Source organism: Pleurodeles waltl, chromosome 4_2 (genome assembly GCF_031143425.1).
Source record: "Pleurodeles waltl isolate 20211129_DDA chromosome 4_2, aPleWal1.hap1.20221129, whole genome shotgun sequence".
Classification (NCBI taxonomy): domain Eukaryota; kingdom Metazoa; phylum Chordata; class Amphibia; order Caudata; family Salamandridae; genus Pleurodeles; species Pleurodeles waltl.
In genome coordinates this window covers 58,272,123-58,291,748 of record NC_090443.1, presented here as the reverse complement: position 1 = coordinate 58,291,748, position 19,626 = coordinate 58,272,123, and the positions used below count along the sequence as shown (strand labels likewise).

The following is a 19,626-nucleotide window of genomic DNA, read 5'->3' as shown; positions in this document are numbered from 1 at the left end:
ACCTCAAACCGGCCTCCTTTGTCTAGATATGCAGGAGAGGCAACTGGTATCTCCGAGGGTGAAGGGGCTAAAATATAAGGTTTTATTAGGGGAAAACGTGTCTAAATCATTGCCTTCTTCTGCTAATTCACCCTTTTCGGCCTGTAATTAAGGAGTGATGTGACACCGACACTTGTGGCATATTTACGTATGGGCACCCAGTGTTTTTTGTATTAAATATGGAAACGGTGCAGGAAATCTCCGGCTTGCCATATCTGCTAGAATGCCAAGCTGAGTGATGAGTGGTAGGTCCCAGGTCCCGGCTCCTTAGAGTTGTGAGGTAAAATGTTCCAGTGACCGATGTGTCGCACACCACAAGTCTTGCCAAATAAGCAGCACACAGACACTTCTTAAACAAAAAAGACGTTTTATTGCATGAAATCAGCCGTCTTAGAAAAGATCCCTTTCGGGGGAGCGTGAAGAAAAGAACATATATTTGCATAAGACGTATGGAAGCTGCAAGAAGTGCCTGGAAACAGAGGCATCTTCAACCCTTTAGCTCCACGTCTGGACTTTACTGTTGGGTCAGATGCTAGGATGAATGTCTTGCAGCCATTTAATTTGCTGTCAGCTGACTGAATGCCAGAAGCACTGAGTGTCCAGATTTGATTCCGGCAGTGTACAAATATTTGATATTAACACTAGGCGTGAAAGTGTGTTTTGGTTGTTTTCTTTAGCTGACAGAAGGGTGTTTAGCAGGGAAAGCAGGAAGGACAATTCAGGAGGAGCTAGGCAGAGAATAGGAAGGAGCTCAGCCTTTCCTAGAAGCTCATAGACGTGGCCACAGTTATAGTATGAAGAACCCGCTGATGTCTCGGGTAGTACTGCACCTGGGACCTTGCATCAGCCGGATTTAGGAAGGCACTTAACATTGGATGCAAGTGTCTAAGGGGGACATTCCTTATGATGGGAATTTAGTATACCCAGTTACCAATATCTGCCTGAAACTAAGTCCCAGAGAAATTGGCCTGGCTTGCCAGGAGAGGCTGAGCTGATGGAAGGCACTTAGGAACAGTGAAATGTTTTGTTGGGTAATTCAAGGCTTGGTGAAGAAATCGGATGACTCTGACGTGACCTTCCCATCTTTGGTCTCCACCGTCTTGACCAGGACAGTGCGCTTTGTCCTGGAGCTCTCCAGCGGGGCAGCATTCACAACGTAGGCTCCACTCGAGAATGCATTGCCAAATCCCGCTCCAAAGCCACTGCCGCCATATCCACCGCTGCCGTAACCACCGCTGCCGTAACCACCGCCGCCGTGCCCGCTGCTCACTGAGGAGAGTAGAACAAGGAAGATTCTTGTTAGCACATTCCAAGAAGAGAAAGAAATGTTAAGTACTTCCCTTTCCCACATATTGCAGCTCCATGAAGCTCTGCATGGCTCACATGTACCCACACGTGAAATGGCAAATTTCTGTCAACCTTTATGTCAGTGGCTGCATATATTCTAATCACATCTCTTATTGATTAAATTATAGAGTCTTCGTCCTTGCATCCCTCCATAACTCAAAGATTTACCCCAGACACCTCCTCCTGCAGCACAGACACACCACACCGCACTTCCTAAAGCCTTACTTATATCCCCTGCTCTAGCCCCAATTTTGTGCCCTACTGCTCGATACTGTGGGACTTAGTTACACATTTTTGCTGCTGGGCAGCGCAACAAGTCACTTTGCTGCGCTGCCCGGCGTCAAAAGGAAAGGGCAGGAATGTGCCCTATTAGGCAAATATGGCACATTCCTGTCCCTTCTGCTTGCGCCGGAGCACAACTGGTGACTAGCATCAACACAGGCCCACTTGCACCATAATGCAAGGGTGTCTGTGGTGTTGGTACAATTGTTTTTGTGCCGGAAAGGACACCTTCCTGCACAAAAACAATCAATGGAGGTGTTTTCCTCTTTTTAAGTGTGGGCAGAATCCACCACAGAAAGAGGAAAAAACTAGGAGAAATTAAGTTATTTCCTCTCGTTACGCCTCCTCTGGGGAGGTGCACAGATATTTGTAAATATGTGAATGTATCAAAACCCATGGGGGTTGTGTGGGAAAACCCACTGCACACCCATGGAACGCCTCCTTGAAGCTGAGTAAGAGAATGCAGTGACTTGCGCTGCCTTGCCTTACTCCATTTGTGTGAGGTCATGCGAAGTCATACAGGGTGGCTCTGCTTCGCCTTATAGATATGATTGAGAATGACGCTCTGGTGGCGCAGGCTTCTTGTAAATGAGGCCCTAAGGCTCATATTTATACTTTTTTAGCACCGTATTTGCCTCATTTTTTTATGCAAAAGCAGCGCAAACTTGGAAAATACAATTGTATTTGGTAAGTTTGCGCCATTTTTGCATCAAAAAGCAGCACAAAAGCAGCGCTAAAAAAGATTAAATATGGGCCTACATTTTTTTCTCCAGTCATAGAACTTTTAAACTGTATTAAAGATCCTGCTTTTTCTGTCAGAGTTAAATGAGTGGTTGAACTGTCAACAATCAAGAATTGCTGCTACTTTTAAATTTTGCAAAGACGTACTATGTTTTTTTTCATCTTTTTTACCTGTGTCCTCTATTTTGTGAGCTACATTCAAGAATTGAAACCGGAAGTCACATCTGAGGAGGGTAGAGAGTGGAGCCTTCAGGACAGTTTCAGCAGAAAGGTGTAAGCAAAAGGTTATTTCAGTTTTCGTTGTGTCAACAAGTAAAGGCAGCCTTTTACTTTGCACCCACTGACTGCACTTCTCCTGAGATGCCACTTCCTTGTTTCAGGGGCTCAAGTAGATCACAAAGTGGAATATAAAGACCAGAGAAGGGGCGGCTTTTCAAATGAAACAGAAGGTAACATTAACAGTAATGAGGAACTACCCCCTTTAATAAATAAGGTGGCCCATTCTCTGTTAATTATTACATTGTGGCTCTCTCGGCCAGGAACAGTTGATGAAATCAGGGGCGGCCCCTGGCAGTCTCCTGTCCGTCTCCTGTCCTTCTGTATGCTGCATCCTGATGTCCCACTGCCCTCTCTGCACACCCATTCTTGTCACTGGCTCAGCTTGCTTCCAAATTCTGCACAAAACACGTACCTGAATATCCGGAAGTCTTCGTCTGAATGCTCATGTTCTGCATACCTGATTCCAACCTGGTACATAACAGAGCAGGGTTACACAACATTCACGAGTATATGAATAGTACATGATAGGCTTAACTTTGACAGTGTGTTATTCATGTCACGCCATTACAGTATGCTAAATATAGGAAGAACCAGAGGAACTTAGCCTTCTGCATAAGCTGACCCAGTCTGTAGCTTTCGGTGCATAAAGGTGCAAGAATCCTGCACTGACAAGTAAGTGCACCTCTTCCCATCCTCAGACAACAGAGAGCTGCATCCCACAAATAATTCAGAAAATGGCTCATCATTGCTATTCTGGAGCTGTTTTGTTATATTTCTTTAAATATCATGTCATGGTGTTTGTCGTACATCATGGCGTACTATTGTTGTTTGACTTAGGTCTGTGTATTTGTGTATAAACTGTTGACTATTAGTTAAGATGCATGTGTGTGATTTTTCATGCAACGTTAAGAAGTGGAACAGTCGGTGCCTGCTTGGCCCGAAACGCATACAGTGAAAAATGATTATGTGTACTGAGAAGCCTTTTTGAATAAGTTTGTACCTGGTAACTGTTCGAAGTACCTGCACCTTTTGAGCAAGGCACTATGCCACAATATTGCTGAGCATAAGGACCCTTCCCACATTTACTTAAGTGATCCACCATGCCTCAGCCTTGGTTCATAGTTTTAACTGCACCCGGAATATGCATTGAAGAACAACCTCTTCACTGTCATTTGCAAATATAGGGCTGAGAAACTGGCTGTAAGATGTTAGATCTTCTATTTGACTGGTAGCCGCTGAACAGAAACATAGTATGTTGTTTTCCTTAATGGAGTAGGCCTCTTCGGCAGTGACACTGTGTGGTATATCCTAAAATTGTAGGCCTCCCTGGCACTTGCACAGAGTGTGGTATCTCAGTAAATGGAGCATGCATTTTCATTACTGACAACTTTGTGTATTTCTGTCTTGAATGACATGGTGCCAGCCTACATTTTACGAGTCTACTGCACCGACCTGTTCTCCTCTCCTTCCAGCAGCTTCCTGTAGGTGGCGATCTCAATGTCCAGGGCAAGCTTAACGTTCATCAGCTCCTGGTACTCGCGCAGCTGGCGCGCCATGTCCTGCTTGGCCTTATTCAGGGCTGCCTCCAGCTCGCCCAGTTTAGACCTGGCATCTTTGACAGCAAGTTCTCCACGTTCCTCAGCCTCAGTGATGGCGGCCTCCAGATTGGCACGCTACAAAATGGGAGAAATGTCACCCGTCAATGTACAGCTCCCCACAGGTTCCTAAAAGACCATGGTAGGGGGAGATCTTGAAGAATAAAAAGTGCAAGATGGAAAGAGGGCAGCTCAAGTGGTAGGATTTGGTAACACCGAGATTTAAGGGCAGAACATGGTTTTAAGAAAAGAGAGAGTTCAAAAAGGAGTTTAGAAGGAAATCAGCACCAGCATGGTGTTACATGGTTGTTAGGAAGACCCAAGCATTACTCTCATATTCTCCACCCTTCCTAGGGGCCATAAAATGCACAGGGTTGGACTGCAGTGAAAATAACCCAGGTACCCCCTTAGCGATACAGATAGCAAATAACTAACCACCATTTGCAATGCAGGGCAGTTTTGAACTTGTAAAGACATGCTGTTCAGGTGTTTTGCAAGGTACGAGAGATTACATGCCTTGGTGCTTTCTACAGGCAACATTTGTATTAATATCAGGTAAATCAGCAGGAAAACCCATCCCACCGGAAACAGTAAAATAAACCGGCCCACGCACTAATTTGCCAGACCAGCCCTTCTGCAACTGCCTGATTGCCCTATAGGTCAGTCCAACCCTAAGTATGCGCAAGTCCCAGTGAGAGGAGCAGCCATCTAAAACCCACAGAACACACTAAGCCAAGGAAAGCAAAGGCTAGGCTCAGCGCTGCTTTTCTGCAGATAAACACTCTATCACTGGAGGTAGCCTTATCTGAAGGGCTGATGGAAAAAAGTTAAATTCCTTTTACCTACATGGTACCCTGCCTCAAGCTGATGCCCGCATAATGCATTATGAATAGGGAGAGATGCATGTTGAGGAGGTGAGTAGGGGAACGAGGAGAGTGTTAGGCCCCTCCAGATCACACAGAAATATGTCAACTCTTTAGTTACTACAACACATGCTCTATAAAACAAATTGTACCTTATGCTGTGCCTGATCATTTAAATGGATACACAGTTATAGAAGTGAAAGCATCTTTAGAAATCCTATTTTGCTGTGTAAGGCACAATAACATTGATTGGGAGAGTTTGTGCTGTCATCGTAGTCCCTCCTTGCACTGTCTCCTTCTTACCTGATTTTTTAGGGCATCAATTTCAGACTGCAGCCGGTTGATTACGCGGTTCATCTCTGCGATCTCATTCTTGGTGCTGCGTAGGTCATCTCCATACCTGCCAGCAGAGCTCTGCAGCTCTTGATACTAAAGGCAGGAAATCAAAATAAAAAGAGTGAGCATGGTAGGGGAGGCTGGAGCACGTCACGTGGGGCATTGAGTCTCTGGACAGGGCCAGAACACGCTACATGGTCAGTTAGTTGACTGTTCACGTGCTGGAGGTTCACCAGTTCGAGGGCTCTCCTAAAGCAGCATGCATGTTCTCAGACTAACTAGTCTGAATTAGATTAGATTACTGTATTGTTATTGGTATTGATGTATACTTTTCCATACTCACTGAGAGGCCTGTAGCGCTTCTCTTATTTAGATATGGAGGGTGCTTGTCTATGATAAGTGTTAGTCAGTTACTTATCTCTAATTCATTACTTTGGTCCCATCCGTCTAAAGCCATCAAGAATGTCAGGAAGGGGACTAATGTTTATATGTGACAAGGAAGTGGAAAATATGAAGATCCGGGAATGCTAGGAAGACAAGTGTTGTTTTTGGCGAGTTAAGATTCTACAGTGGCCTGCATTGCTCATTCTCTAATGAAGAGTGGCACACAGATAGACACACACACAGAATTTACCTTAATTTGGTACATGCTTTCAGCGTCAGCCCGGCTCTTATTGGCAATCTCCTCATACTGCGACTTGACCTCGGCGATGATGCCGTCCAAGTCAAGCTGGCGGTTGTTGTCCATGGAGAGCACCACAGAGGTGTCGGAGATCTGGCACTGGAGTTCATTCAGCTCCTGTCGCATTAAAGAAGGCAAAGGTTATTGGTGGGACGTGGAGTTCAGAAACTGTTCCTATCACCCACTGACTGACTCTGAAATACCACTGCCATCTCACAGCACCTACAGACCAGGTACAAAGTGGCACTGCCCCCACGCAATATGGCCAAACCCTCAAAACATTTCATGGAAGCATTAGAAGTGCAATAACAGTACAATCGGTACAAAAAGCCGATTTTAGACTTAAAGAAGACCAAAAAACTTTAGTAATTCGAGAAAGGTGTTAAATTGGATGAGCATCTTATAGAAATGTCTTATTAATAGCTAGGACTAATGGGGGGAAAGATGATTGAATGTAGAGGGCAGTACAAGAACGAGAGAACTTCACGTATTTTTCCAGGTTTTGATTTCATACCCAAATTTTAACACCGAAGAAACGTATAGGCAGATCCAGTTGCTTAATTTCTCCCTCATTTGGGAGCCTAACATCTGCTGTGATGATCACTGTACTCATAAATGATAGTGCCAGAGATGTGGCCTTACCCGAATATTGGATAGCGATATAGCGATCACTTGTGTTTACCAGTGGCTTGGCTCCCATTTGAGCCAACAGTGATAGAAGTGAATTGTGGCATCTCTCTCATTGGCTGTTTCCAGTTAGTATGTTAAGCCTTTCACCACTGTACTCCAAACTTTTTGGGTGTCTTATTTCATCACACCCAGCTCGTAATCAGCGAAGAAAATGACTAGCGAGCTACCAACGAAGGCTACTGTAGCTTTGAAACTCTCTCCCGTAGGACCTTAAGCTGGCAAGAAATCATTCAAAATTCTGCAAATGCTTAAAAGCCTGGTTCTTTTTATCAGCGATGCTTCTAAAGATGAAGCTGTATTCTGTTTTTCATTTTTCATGGGCTCTGTACGTTTTTACATCTTTACCCATCCTCTTTGTTGTACCAATATAGTCTATAATATCAATAGCAAATATAAAAGAACATACGGGTGTGCAAAGAATATGGTGTTAAGAAAGGCATGCTCTGTCTTTCCCTATCCCTTAACGAAAGATAGTCTGGGGTATCCCAAAAAACAAGTTACTAGAGCGAACATGAGGATGGGCAGGAGGTAGAGCAAAACAGTAGATTACCTGAAGGGCTCAAAAAAATTAAGGAAAACTGGCCCTTCCACAGGAAAGTAGTGTTTTTGCCTTCGTTGCCATTTCTGTTTGCCACGATGGCTTTGATAAGTGAGGACTCCTCTGTGCAAAAATGACTTAACGATTCACTAGCATAAGGTATTAATTTCAGAGCGAGGCATCCTTTTGGGCTGCTATTAGAAGCAGAATATGAGACAGTACCACACTAAGAGGGGTGAAGCAAGAACCCCACCTCTGCGTAGAGCTGTCGCAAGAAGTTGATTTCATCGGTCAGGCCTTCAAGTCGAGATTCCAGCTGCACCTTGTTCATGTACGCCTCATCCACATCCTGGTGAAACACAACAACAAGGCAGTTAAAGTCAGGTATTCAGTGATTTGGAGAAGAGAGAAAGCAGGAAGCTCTTAGGCAGCAGACTTCATACCCCTCGCCCGCCCAAAGAATAATCAGATTTACGTTTGGCATACACTGAGAAGAAATACGATGTATAGGAATTGCAATATTATAGCTTTAGGTTAGAACTGACATTAATAAAACACAGCTTAAGATTTAAAGATGCCAGATGAAAGCATTTGTGCTTAATTCGCCCTAATGCCCTAATTGCTTGTTCAGGAGAACGATCCCGGGCATCACTGCCCAGACTGTCTCCGCCTCCCATGGACTGTAGGGAATGTTGATAAAAAACATGTATGTGTTGTGCAAGAGCTCCTTCCACCTATTACTCTTTAATAACACTAAATCACAATGCCTGTATCCCAAAAAAGCAATCAGGATGAAACTATGTTTTCATAAATCTCATGTGTTACAGCCTCTGGAAGCTGAATTGAGGAGGACGAACGACGGTAACTTTAAGGGCAAGGTGTTTTAGCCTGCACCTCTTGCAGTCAAAAGACATATATGATGTCCTTGTAACTTCTGGCCTATAACATGGTGATCCGGAAACAGTCCACTAGAGGCCAGTGGAGCCAGAGTGAGAGTATCCCTAAAATGTCCCAATTATGCAAGCCCTTGGCTAGTGTGAGAGTCCCCCTCAATCTGCTACAGAAATAAGGAGCCCCACAGTCTGGAAGATGGCTCCCAAAATCTCAAAGAAAAGCAGGGCCAAGGGGAAAGCTCACCTTCTTGATTAGAACAAATTCATTCTCCATCTCTGTCCGTTTGTTAATTTCATCTTCAAACCTGGGTTGGAAGGAGAGTGTTTAGTTACTTCAGACTTACAATAAATCACTGGGGTGAGTTATGAACAGCAGTACAGTGAAAAGCTCTTTGGAGTAAATTGTTTCAGTTGTGAGGAACGACCAACCGCCTTGGCGTAAAGGACCCACAACAAATAAGAGCAAAACTGGAAGCTGACACTGAAAGTTTTGCACACTTTACCAGAGGGTGGACCTGACATTGCTCTTGCACCAACAGTAAAAGCTCCACAGCATGTGACACCAGCAAAGCAGCTAGCATCACCTTTATTGTGAACAATACTATCCTAGTAACAAACAACATGTCTGCCCCTACTCATACTGGGCAGTCATTTGAGTACTAGTTCAAGAGGCTAGCTAAGCATTGACACCTGAGGATGATAATACATGGAGAAAATGAATAACACTACATATCCGACAGAAGATCTACCTTTTAGCCAATGAAGCTCTATCAATTATCACGATGCCAATGAAGTACTAACAATTATCACGATTGACAATTGTGGTATTGTCAAATGGGCATCCTGCATCAAACATTGGACGTTCATGTTATGAGCTAGGTGACAACAGGTTTCCTTGGGAGCTCTGGAGAACAATGCACTCGTGAATCTAGTGGGGCAGTGTAATGCAGATAGACTCACTAGGAGTAATGGACACTGATTGAGGGATTGTCAAACCCAGCTGTATCAGTATTATCCAGGTCTCTAACTTCACATGTTCAGATAAGACACCACCTTAAGAGTCCAATAACATAACAAGTGGGGTTTGGAGAGTGCAGCAAAAAAACCTAAAACCACTTGATCCTGTGTCATCTCGGCCTTTAGAGTTTCTTGCTGCATCATGATCTTCAGATAGCCTCTTCCTTGTAGAACCCCTTAGCCCTCCTGAGATATGTTTACAGACAGACACACACACACACACTCCTCTCTCCTCCCATTCCTCTCACTTGTTTTTGAAGTCCTCCACCATGCCTTGCATGTTCCCGAGCTCAGACTCCAGTTTGAGCTTCTCTTGGCCCAGGTTATCAAGCTGCCGCCGCAGGTTGTTGATGTAGGCCTCGAACATGCTGTCCATGTTGCTGCGGGTTGTCTTTTGGTTCTGGAGGAGGTTCCACTTTGTCTCCAGCATCTTGTTCTGCTGTTCCAAGAACCTCACCTAAAGACAAGAGATAGTGAGCTATGACAAAAAATATATGGGGATTCAGTACACATTGCACAACATTTATGTATAGCATACGAAACATGCTGTGTCTCCTTCAGCCCACGTCACAACACATAGGAAAATGTAATTACATTCATGTAGGGATTGCCAAATGGATTTGCAAATCTTTCATCTTTACCAAAACAAAGCAAGACCTTGGTAACCTCAGGCCCAGTCTTGGGTATAAAACATGCAGCAGCAAAGCACGCAACCTCTGAGGAGCAAGAGACTACTGATATCACACCTGTGGTTCATCAGGCCAGATGTAACACTGAGGATATCTAGGCCCCATATGACTGCACCTCATAGAAGGTTATTTTGCTCACCTTGATGTGGAAAATCATTAGTAATCAGGGAAGATAGCCATATTTGTTCTCTCACTCTGAGCATCCTGCTCTTTTTGGGCTGCATACTTGGCACAAGTGAGCTTTGTGTGGGGGCTTCCTTTACTTTAGATTTGTTAACCCAACCATAACTCCATGTCCAAAGCCCTTAGTACACGGCCTATCCACCAACCTATCAATTGTCCTCAGATTTTTTTTTTTTTTACTATAGTAGCTATTTGTGTGTGCAGGGCTGGACTGCAATTACAGACAGGTTGGAGTGCAGGTACTGTCCTTCAGCTAACCTGAGGTCCCTCACATGACTGATAACCAGAAGTTGTTTGGCCTTGCCTGAGCTTTCCCTAGCTTTTTCACCACCTCAGCAAATTGTTCAGACCTCAGATACTGTATTCGGTCAGACAGAGGAGATACTGCAGCTTGCATATGGGCAATGTTACTTTAAAGAGTGCATTCATTAAAGGGGGCATCAGTCCCTACAAGATTCCAAAAATGGACCAACCTGGTGGAGATACATGGGATCCCCACACTGCCTCGGATGCTTTTTAAGACATGGCCAGGCTGAAATAAAGTCCCCAGGACCTGACCAAGGCTGAAATACAGTCCCCGCCCATGGCCATTAATGAATCATCTGCCACTGTACAGAGACCAGCTCTAAATCCAATTTGCTTGGCTTACAGGTATATAAACATCATATCCCTTGATGAAGCTACCTTCTGCAGCAGTCTTCGTAGATGAAACTGTTGGTGGCAAGAGAATCACCATTAAAAACTGTTCTCTTCAGGAGTGAATGCCCATGTGCCTTATTCAAAAGTCTGCACCACACCTCCAGCAAAGGTTTATTGGTAATTCCTAATACTCGGGCCTCCATTGTGCCAACTATCTTCCGAATAAGTCATGATGGACAAAGCTTTGGGTCACCTATTGTCCAAATGAGCTCACCATTAGGCACGAGGCGGGTCACCACTGAGATGGACTGATTTTTTGCAGACTGAGTTATGTGTAGCGATAGGCCGTAGATAAACCTCTTTCTTGATAGCAACGCAAAAGTGGTAATCCTATTCCCAACATGATTAAATGAATTGCCTCACAGTTAACTCATGCAAACAGTGGTGGATGTGCAGCATTTGTGTGCAGGACTGCTGATGGCCCTGCTTTCAGATTTGTCTACAAGGAGGCCAAAGTGTTTTGCTAGAATATTACACTCTTGTATCCCCCAAATGGCAGATCCTAATTATTTTCCTATCGGTGCTTCCTATGTATGTCCTCTTGCATCGCTCTGTGCTAACTGGAGGACCATCGGAACCTGGGGTTGTCTGTCTCTCCAATTAATATATAAATGTGTTTAGGGTGAAAGACACAGAAGTGTCTCTATGCCAGAAAAAAACTCTTCACATCTTTCAGTAATCCACACATTTCCAGAGCCTGCATTTTTTATAGGAAGCCCATTGAGCAATTGAAGCATTACATGAGTTGCTTGCTTGGAAGTATATTTTTACATTTACCTGGGTTGTGTTGTCTTGAGGAAGAGTTCTTCACACCTAGTGCCCAGGCTTTGCAGGACTGTTGTGGACATCTCTGCAGTCGGCAGTGTGCAGCCAACTCGGAGGTCTGGGATTGAAAAATCCTATGATGCGGCGAGATTAGAATCTTTCCCTGTAGTTTGAAAGACATTCTCTGCTTCCAGGTGCACTCACCGCTCGGTGCTGAATGGGTTCACGCACTACTCGCTGCTGTTAGGCTACACCCACAGCTCTCTGCTGTACGAGTACACTACCTGCTCTATGGGTACACACACTGCTCCTGTACCATGGAGCCCCTCCCCTTCTTCAATGGACATGTAATACTGTCTGGATCATTGATGCGTTTCCTGTTCACTGCAGTAAGTGTACACTCACTGCCCCTGATATACTGGTCCACTCACTGTCCCCTGCTGCGTGGGTACCCCCACAACTCTCTGATGTATGGGTGTCCTTTAGGAAAACTCGCTGTTTCCCGTTGCAATGGTGCACGCACTGCCCCCTGCTGCATTGGTACACTCACTGCTTCCTGCTCTATGGGTCCACCCACTGCTCCCTGTTGTAAGGGGGCACGCACTGCTCCCTGCTGCATGGGTACAGTAACTGTCCCATCTGGCTAGGTACACTCACTACTTCCTGTTGCACGGGTACCCGCACTGCCCCCGCCCTGTAGGTGCGCTCACTGTTTCCGCTGTGTGGGTACACTTACTGCTCCTCGTCTGGCAGGTGTATGTGCGCACTGCCAGCTTGTGACGAGCCGCTGTCTGGTGCCACCCTCGCCCCTGCCGCAGGTGGCGGCCCCGCCCTTATGGTGACTCTGTACCAGGCTGAAGGCCTTGTCCTAACCTTTGGAAGGGTGTGGCCTGTCAGGGCCACTGTGAGGGAAAGGGACATCTTTCTAAACTGTCGCTGTCGTGGACACTGGAAAAAACAGAAGAAAGCAGAAAGGAATTCCCTTTGAGAAAAGCTAACTGGAGACAGCGTCATATGGATGGCTCTGTCACATGGCAGAGCCTTGAGCAGCGCGTTCAATGACACAAACACAGGAGATTGTGTAACATGAACCGGACGGGAAAACTTCTTTAAGAAGATAATTTTTGTGACTTAGTCTGGGTTACAACGCAGGCGCGGCTCAGCCTTTGCCACCAGAGCCTTCCTTTCCTGTGCCAGGCTGCAGCACTGCCCCCCACCCGTGCCTGCCAGCGCTGCCCCCGTCCCTTGCTGCAGGCTCCAGTAAGTACTGACTTTAAGTATCAGTACACCCTATTTCCACTGCGCCGGCGAGTAACACTGCCTCTGTACCCTGTGCCTGCACAATGACCCATCACAGGCACTGGGCCTCCCACTGCCGGCACTGGACACCTGCGCCTGTACTGCCTCGTGCCCCTGTACCCGAACGGTGACCATTCACGTGCACCGGTGCCAACACCGCCCCTTGTCCCAGCAGGAGGGGCTTCCCCACACTCCTCTGACTGAGCCAGCACAGCAGGCCCTTTCCCACTGGCCTGGTCTGGTGGCAGCAGCCTGATTCTCCTCAGACTTGGTACACCTGTGCTGAACCAGGAGAGGCACGTCCCCACGGCATCGCTCGTACCGGTGCCAGCACAACTCTCCTCCGCGGAGAGCGGGTCTGCCTGTGGGTGCCAGAACAACCTCCCTTCCGTAGTGAGAGCCTACCAGTGCCAACCAAACTGTCCTTTACTCCGAAATGTGACGCATTTGCCAGCAGAGAATGCGCCGGCTTATGTCAGTAAGCGTGGCTCTTTTACGCTGTTTTCGAAGCCTGGGTCGGTGCTGTTGCCATGCCCACTCATAGCCACCTTTCTCTGGGTCCGAGCTGGCACCACACCCGTTCGTTTCGGGGCCATCCTAGGCATTCCTCCCCAATGACTGTGTCTGCCGGCGTCAGCACAGCCCCACGACACCATAACAGCTGCCACCGTACTCCACCTCTGCCTAACCATGTACAAAGATCGGGCCTGCCGGTGCCAGCACAACGGCCCCCTCCTTATATGGGTCTGCCGGTGCCCTCACAGTCGCCCCGCACCCAAACAATGCTGCCACTTTGGCACACCAGCTGCACACTCCGGGCTATTTGTTCTCTAAACTGTAATGTAAGCTTATTATACATTCCAGAAAACACACATCCTTCAAGCACATTTTGGGGTGATGTGGGCAGGCCCCGGATGAAGCCGTTCGCTCTCGGATACGTGGTCTGTGGTGGGATACCCTGCCAGGGAAGTCGAGCCCCAGCCTTGGTGTCCTGAAGGAGTTTTCTTTCGACACTTATGAGTTTCAAATACATCCCAGGCTGGGCTCGGGGCGGACTCTCTGCGTCCCAGTGCCCCGTACCCGCGCCTATGCACCCATCTCCCCCCTCCCATCCAAGAGGCTCACCTTGTCGATGAAGGTCGCGAACTTGTTGTTGAGGGTCTTGATCTGCTCCTTCTCCTGGGTCCGCACCTGCTGGATGCTGGGGTCGATCTCGAGGTTCAGGGGGGCCAGCAGACTCTGGTTGACGCTGACGGCCGTGATGCCCCCTCCCATGTTGCCCGAGCCGTAGCCCGTCCGGTAGCCTTGGCTGTACTTGCCGCCCCCATAGCTGGAGCCCAGGGTGAACCCAGAGGTGCTGGCCCGGGTGATGGACGGGCCCCCGGAGCTGTACGAGAAGCTGCTGAAGTTGCCCGCGGGCCGGACGGAACTGGTCTTGTACACTCGGTGGCTGCGGACGGACATGGCGAGGGCTGACGAGACGCGGAGGGAGAGCGACAAGTGACTGGGAAGAGAGCTGGAGGCTGAAGCGATTCCCGGGGCCAGGAGTGCGCCTTTATACAGAGGGATCGGGTGTCAGCACCGCCTCAATGGCTGTGCAGGAGCCAAGGGGCAGAGCTTGGGCCGGGCAGGGCCTGACACCTGCAGCACCCGGCCACTCCCACTGCCAAACCCCTCTGGGGAGGGGGTAAGGGCTTCTGAGTGCATCAAGCAGAAGGAGCCCTGTCCGAAAAAACACACATCACCAAGGTGCAACATTCAACCTTGTGCAGCAAACGACGAGGCGCTGCCTGGCACATGGCAACACGCACCCGGTGCACCGAGAGCGTGCCAGAAGGCTGTAACGATACTACGGAGGGAGTCAGAGACTGTGTGTTGGACATAAAGCGCTTCAGCACCTCGTCAGGGGCAATAAGCGCTATGTAATCCTAACAAGTTGTTTTGTGCTGTTTGTTAACAGAAATGCACTTCCTGCTTTCGTGTAAAGCACTCTAATGCCTTTGGGTCAGGTCAGCGCTATATAAAAGTCTCAAAATTAAATTCATAAAATAAAATATGCAATGGCAATTGCAATACACTAAAAGATGCGGGTGGGGGTTGGGGATTGTCTTCTGTAAGTATTGAAGAACTGGCTGTCCCTTGAGAAAAACACCAGCACGCAACCCTGCTCAGCTTCCAGCCTTGAGATACCCAGCTAGCGAACGAGCACTGCAAGACATGCCAACATACAGAAAGGGTTGGGGCTGCTTCCTGTGCCAGGAGACAGGGGGTGGGATAATAACTGATCACGTGATCCAAGAGATAGTCTGCGGGAAAAAAAAACATACTGCAATCATTAAATCTGGCTTAGAACAAGAGAAGCGGCACTGCATGGCACATGCCAACTGGCATAAGTAGTTCAATTGGCTTCCTCTAGAGCTACATGTTAGTGGGAAGATAGAGGGTGGGGGCTGGATGGCTTTTGAGAAAAACTGAACACAGTGCAACCACCAGCAAAAAAAGGGGCACTGCCTTGCACATGCCAACTAACCAAACGTTCAACCAAGGAGCACTAGGCCAAGAAGGCTATCCTGGCAGAGTACCCAGTCTTCATGCAGGGTCCAGTAATAGAAGAACACTGGCTGGCACATGCTGTCCCTGGCAAGCCGCGTTCGGCCAAGTGCAGAAAGCGAGTCAACCAACACTGCAGCCGTAGAAGAGATAGCGCTTGGCATATGCCAATATTCTGCCCGACTTAAGTAAGAGAAGCGACACAGTCTGGCACATGACACCCTTCTGCCAGGTTACATTTAAAGATTCAAAGAGGCAGAGCATGCCACATGACAACATCAGCCATGATGGCATAGGAAAAGGACCACAGTTTAGGACGTGCCAACACCCTGCCAGGGTGCAATACGTAGTGCGGCATGGTTCATGCCAGCATCGGCCAGGGCGAAGTAGAAGGAGGAGCACAACCTAGCACATGCCGACGTCCTGTGCAGCCTGGCTGCAATAGCAGAAGCAGCAAAACCTGGTTCACCACAGAATTAGAAGATGGAGCGCAGCCGAAGACATGCCATCGTCCAGCCAGGGTGGAGCAATCGAGAGAAAGAGAGGGAGCACAGCCTGGCACGTCTCAGCATTCTTTAGCCAGGGGGAAGTAAGAGTTGACGCACAATCTGCCACGCCGCGGGAACTGGCGAAACACTGCCTGGCACATGAGACAGTGCCAAAGTGCTGCCAGGGGCTGCGAGACTGGAGGAAAGGGCACAGGGAGGCTCACGGTGAGCAGCCTTCAGGCAGGAGTGCGCGAGAGACAGAAACTGCAAGTGAATCAAAGGGAATACATGGCACCATGATGTGGAGCGGCAACGTGTAACGAGGCCACCAGCAAGTCCTTCAGGGTGACTGTGTGCAGGATGAACTAAGTGGGGCGAGGAAGCCCTCTTCCTTGAAACCGTAGGGACAGTTGATGCAAAATTGTGCATACTGGGTATGGCTGAATGATCGACATCTGCAGAAGGAAGTCTGTCACACAACATTTGTTAGTTAAATCTGAGATTGGCTCCTTTCCAAGTTGAAAAGTATTCAGTGCATATGCCTCACTCCTCATCTATGGTCGGAAAAGTGACACAATGGGATCTAGAAAGTCCGCAATGTCAGAACAATATTCAATTTGATCATTTGGGGAAAATGGGATGTGCGACCTTTTTTTTTTTTTTACACAAGCAACATATCGCAACGTTTTAGACTTCTGCATTTGGCAAAACACACTGAGGGGGTCATTCTGACCTCGGCGGTAAAAGGCCCTTACCGCCGGTCAGAAGACCGCCATAACACCGCCGCGGTTAACCGCCACGGTCATTCTGACCCACAACGGCCAAACCTCCAAAATTCCGTCCTCCACTGCAGCCCGCCACATCAGCGGGCAGCGAGAAACTGGAGATGACCAAACCTCCACCGTCACGCCAACAGAAATACGCCCATGCCATTACGACCCACGAATCCACACGGCGGTCATTCAAACGCGGTATTCCATTGGCGCTACACACCGCTGCGGTCAGAATACACACACAGCACCAAAACACAGCCACATTGGACAATTTGAAATACACACACCTGATACACATACACACACCACTCCCACACAATCAACCAACTATAAAACACACACCCACATCACCCACAAACCCCTGCGACCATAATTACTGAGAGAAGGAGAGAGAGACACAGCAGACAATCCAAAGCAAGACACACTGAGGCACACTACACCATCACACACACCACATAGTAGCACAAAGCACCACTCACCAACATACTTATCATCACATACACCACCCCACACCTCACCCACACCACCCCATGGCACCCCAAAGGCACCCACGCTTTTCGGACCAAGAACTCCGGGTCATGGTGGAGGAAATCCTAAGAGTGGAACCCCAGCTCTTCGGCTCGCAGGTGCAGCACACCAGTATAGCTAGGAAGGCGGAGCTATGGCAGCGGATCGTGGACAGGGTCAACGCGGTGGGACAGCATCCCAGGAATAGGGAGGACATCCGCAAAAGATGGAACGACCTACGGGGGAAGGTCCGATCGATGGTCTCCAGGCACAACATCGCGGTCCAGAAGACTGGCGGCGGACCCCCACCCACCCCTCCCGAATTCACATCGTGGGAGCAAGACGTCTTGAACATCCTGCATCCTCAGGGCCTCGCAGGAGTAGCCGGAGGAATGGACTCTGGTAAGTCCAATCTCAACTACTATATCCCCCCCACCCCACCAGCATGCCAACCGTGAAGACAGGTACCGCTGAACAGGGCCCCGCCGTGAAGACAGGTACCGCTGAACAGGGCCCCGCCGTGAAGACAGGTACCGCTGAACAGGGCCCTGCCGTGAAAACAGGTACCGCTGAACAGGGCCCCGCCGTGCAGAAGAGCACCGCTGAACAGGGCCCCGCCGTGAAGACAGGTACCGCTGAACAGGGCCCCGCCGTGCAGAAGAGCACCGCTGAACAGGGCCCCGCCGTGAAGACAGGTACCGCTGAACAGGGCCCCGCCGTCTCAAGCACCGCTCCGCTGGGCCCTTCCTGTCAAGCACCGCTCCGCTGGGCCCTTCCTGTCAAGCACCGCTCCGCTGGACCCTTCCTGTCAAGCACCGCTCCGCTGGACATCGCCATGTCATGCACCGCTGCGCTGGGTCCCGCCGTCTCAGGCACTGTTTATGGTTCACTGTGCCCACCATGCCTCCTCCTTGACCAGTGGACTCTGTAATCCACCTGAGAGACTGTGGCTTTGCACTCCCCAGGATGGCACAGTGGGCAATCCACCCACTGTAGAGACTTGAGAGACTGTGGCTTTGCACTCCCCAGGATGGTACAGTGGGCAACCCACCCACTGTAGAGACATTGAGAGACTGTGGCTTTGCACTCCCCAGGATGGTCCAGTGGGCAACCCACCCACTGCAGAGACTTGAGAGACTGTGGCTTTGCACTCCCCAGGATGGTACAGTGGGCATGGTGGCTCCTCGTGGATCTGGCGTCGTGGACTTATGTGGCTGTGGTGGCCCCCCCTTCCCTTCCCCCTGAGGTGCCTGTAGTTTTGACATCAGATGCCCCTGCAGTGTTCTCTCCAAAGGACTCAGGTCTCGTGTGTGGGCTTTGCCCTTGTTTCGCAGAACCTTGGCCCACGGACATGTTAGATTCGTAGGATGTGCAGGACTTGTTACTTCAGTGATACACTGATGTGTATATCTTTTTGGTTTTTGTAAATATTTTTCACGGTTGCTCAATTATTTCCAGGTGCTTTTTTTGTACATGAAAATTTATTCCAAATTTGGTTGTGTCATTGTATTTTTAAAGGGTCTTTGTGTGGTGTCACTGTGACTTCCTGCTCTGCATTGGTGTGTACATATTGGGGGGGTGGGGGGGTCGCATATGTGTGTGCCCATAACCTTTCTTCCTCCCCCCTCCCGTGTGTCGTAGGTGCAGTACTCACCGTTGACGTCTGCGCCGGAGTTCGTACTCGTGGTAGATGAGCAGGTAGACGAGAGCAGGTATGATGTTCAATTCGGGTTCCATGCTGTCCGGATTCCGCGTGGAGTGTCTCGAGGTGAGCGTTTTCCATTGGAAATGTCTGTTTCCGCCGTGTTTTTATCGGCGGGGCTCCCGCCCCGGAAAAGGTGGCGGATTGGTGGGTCGTGATAGGGTGGGCGGTACATTGTCTGCCGCCTGGCTGTTGGCGGTGACCGCCGCGCTGTTTGTTTGTTCCGCCGTGGCGGTCGGAGTGTTAATGCGGCGGGCTGTGTTGGCGGTTCCCGCCAGGGTCAGAATTGCATTTTTTTGACCGCCGGCCTGTTGGCGGGTTGGCCGCCGCTTTATCACCGACCGCCAGGGTCAGAATGACCCCCTGAGTTTCCTGGTCTAAGTCCACCATCTTCCATTCGAAGGGTTCTGTGTTTTGCAAGTTAATGTTCAATCCAATCAAACTAAGCCAAGATGGAGAATGTATGCAGGTTTTTTCTATGCAAGCTTAACTTTTGCTGTTTTTCTGTCAACAAAGATGAATGTATATTTATTTTTATCAACATAAATTGTCACAAAAGTAATTGGAAACAGAACCATACTCATATATAAAGACAACTATGGATCTTTTTTTTGGATACTGCTCTTCTTAACTGTATATGATCACGTGTGCACCTCACTTTCACTGCGT

The 19,626-nt window shown here is 48.5% G+C and overlaps 1 protein-coding gene across 1 annotated transcript; it reads right to left on the bottom strand.

The window, feature by feature from the left end:
- Positions 1-386: 386 nt before the first annotated feature.
- KRT8 (keratin 8) lies at positions 387-14,545 on the bottom strand. Its single transcript, XM_069230646.1, has 9 exons — positions 14,063-14,545; positions 9,551-9,759; positions 8,530-8,590; positions 7,646-7,741; positions 6,117-6,281; positions 5,450-5,575; positions 4,141-4,361; positions 3,101-3,156; positions 387-1,308 (listed from the first exon to the last, which is right to left on the bottom strand). Exons 1-9 carry the CDS (start codon positions 14,399-14,401, stop codon positions 1,076-1,078), a joined length of 1,506 nt encoding a protein of 501 aa, XP_069086747.1. The 5' UTR covers positions 14,402-14,545; the 3' UTR covers positions 387-1,075.
- Between the last annotated feature and the right edge of the window lie 5,081 nt (positions 14,546-19,626).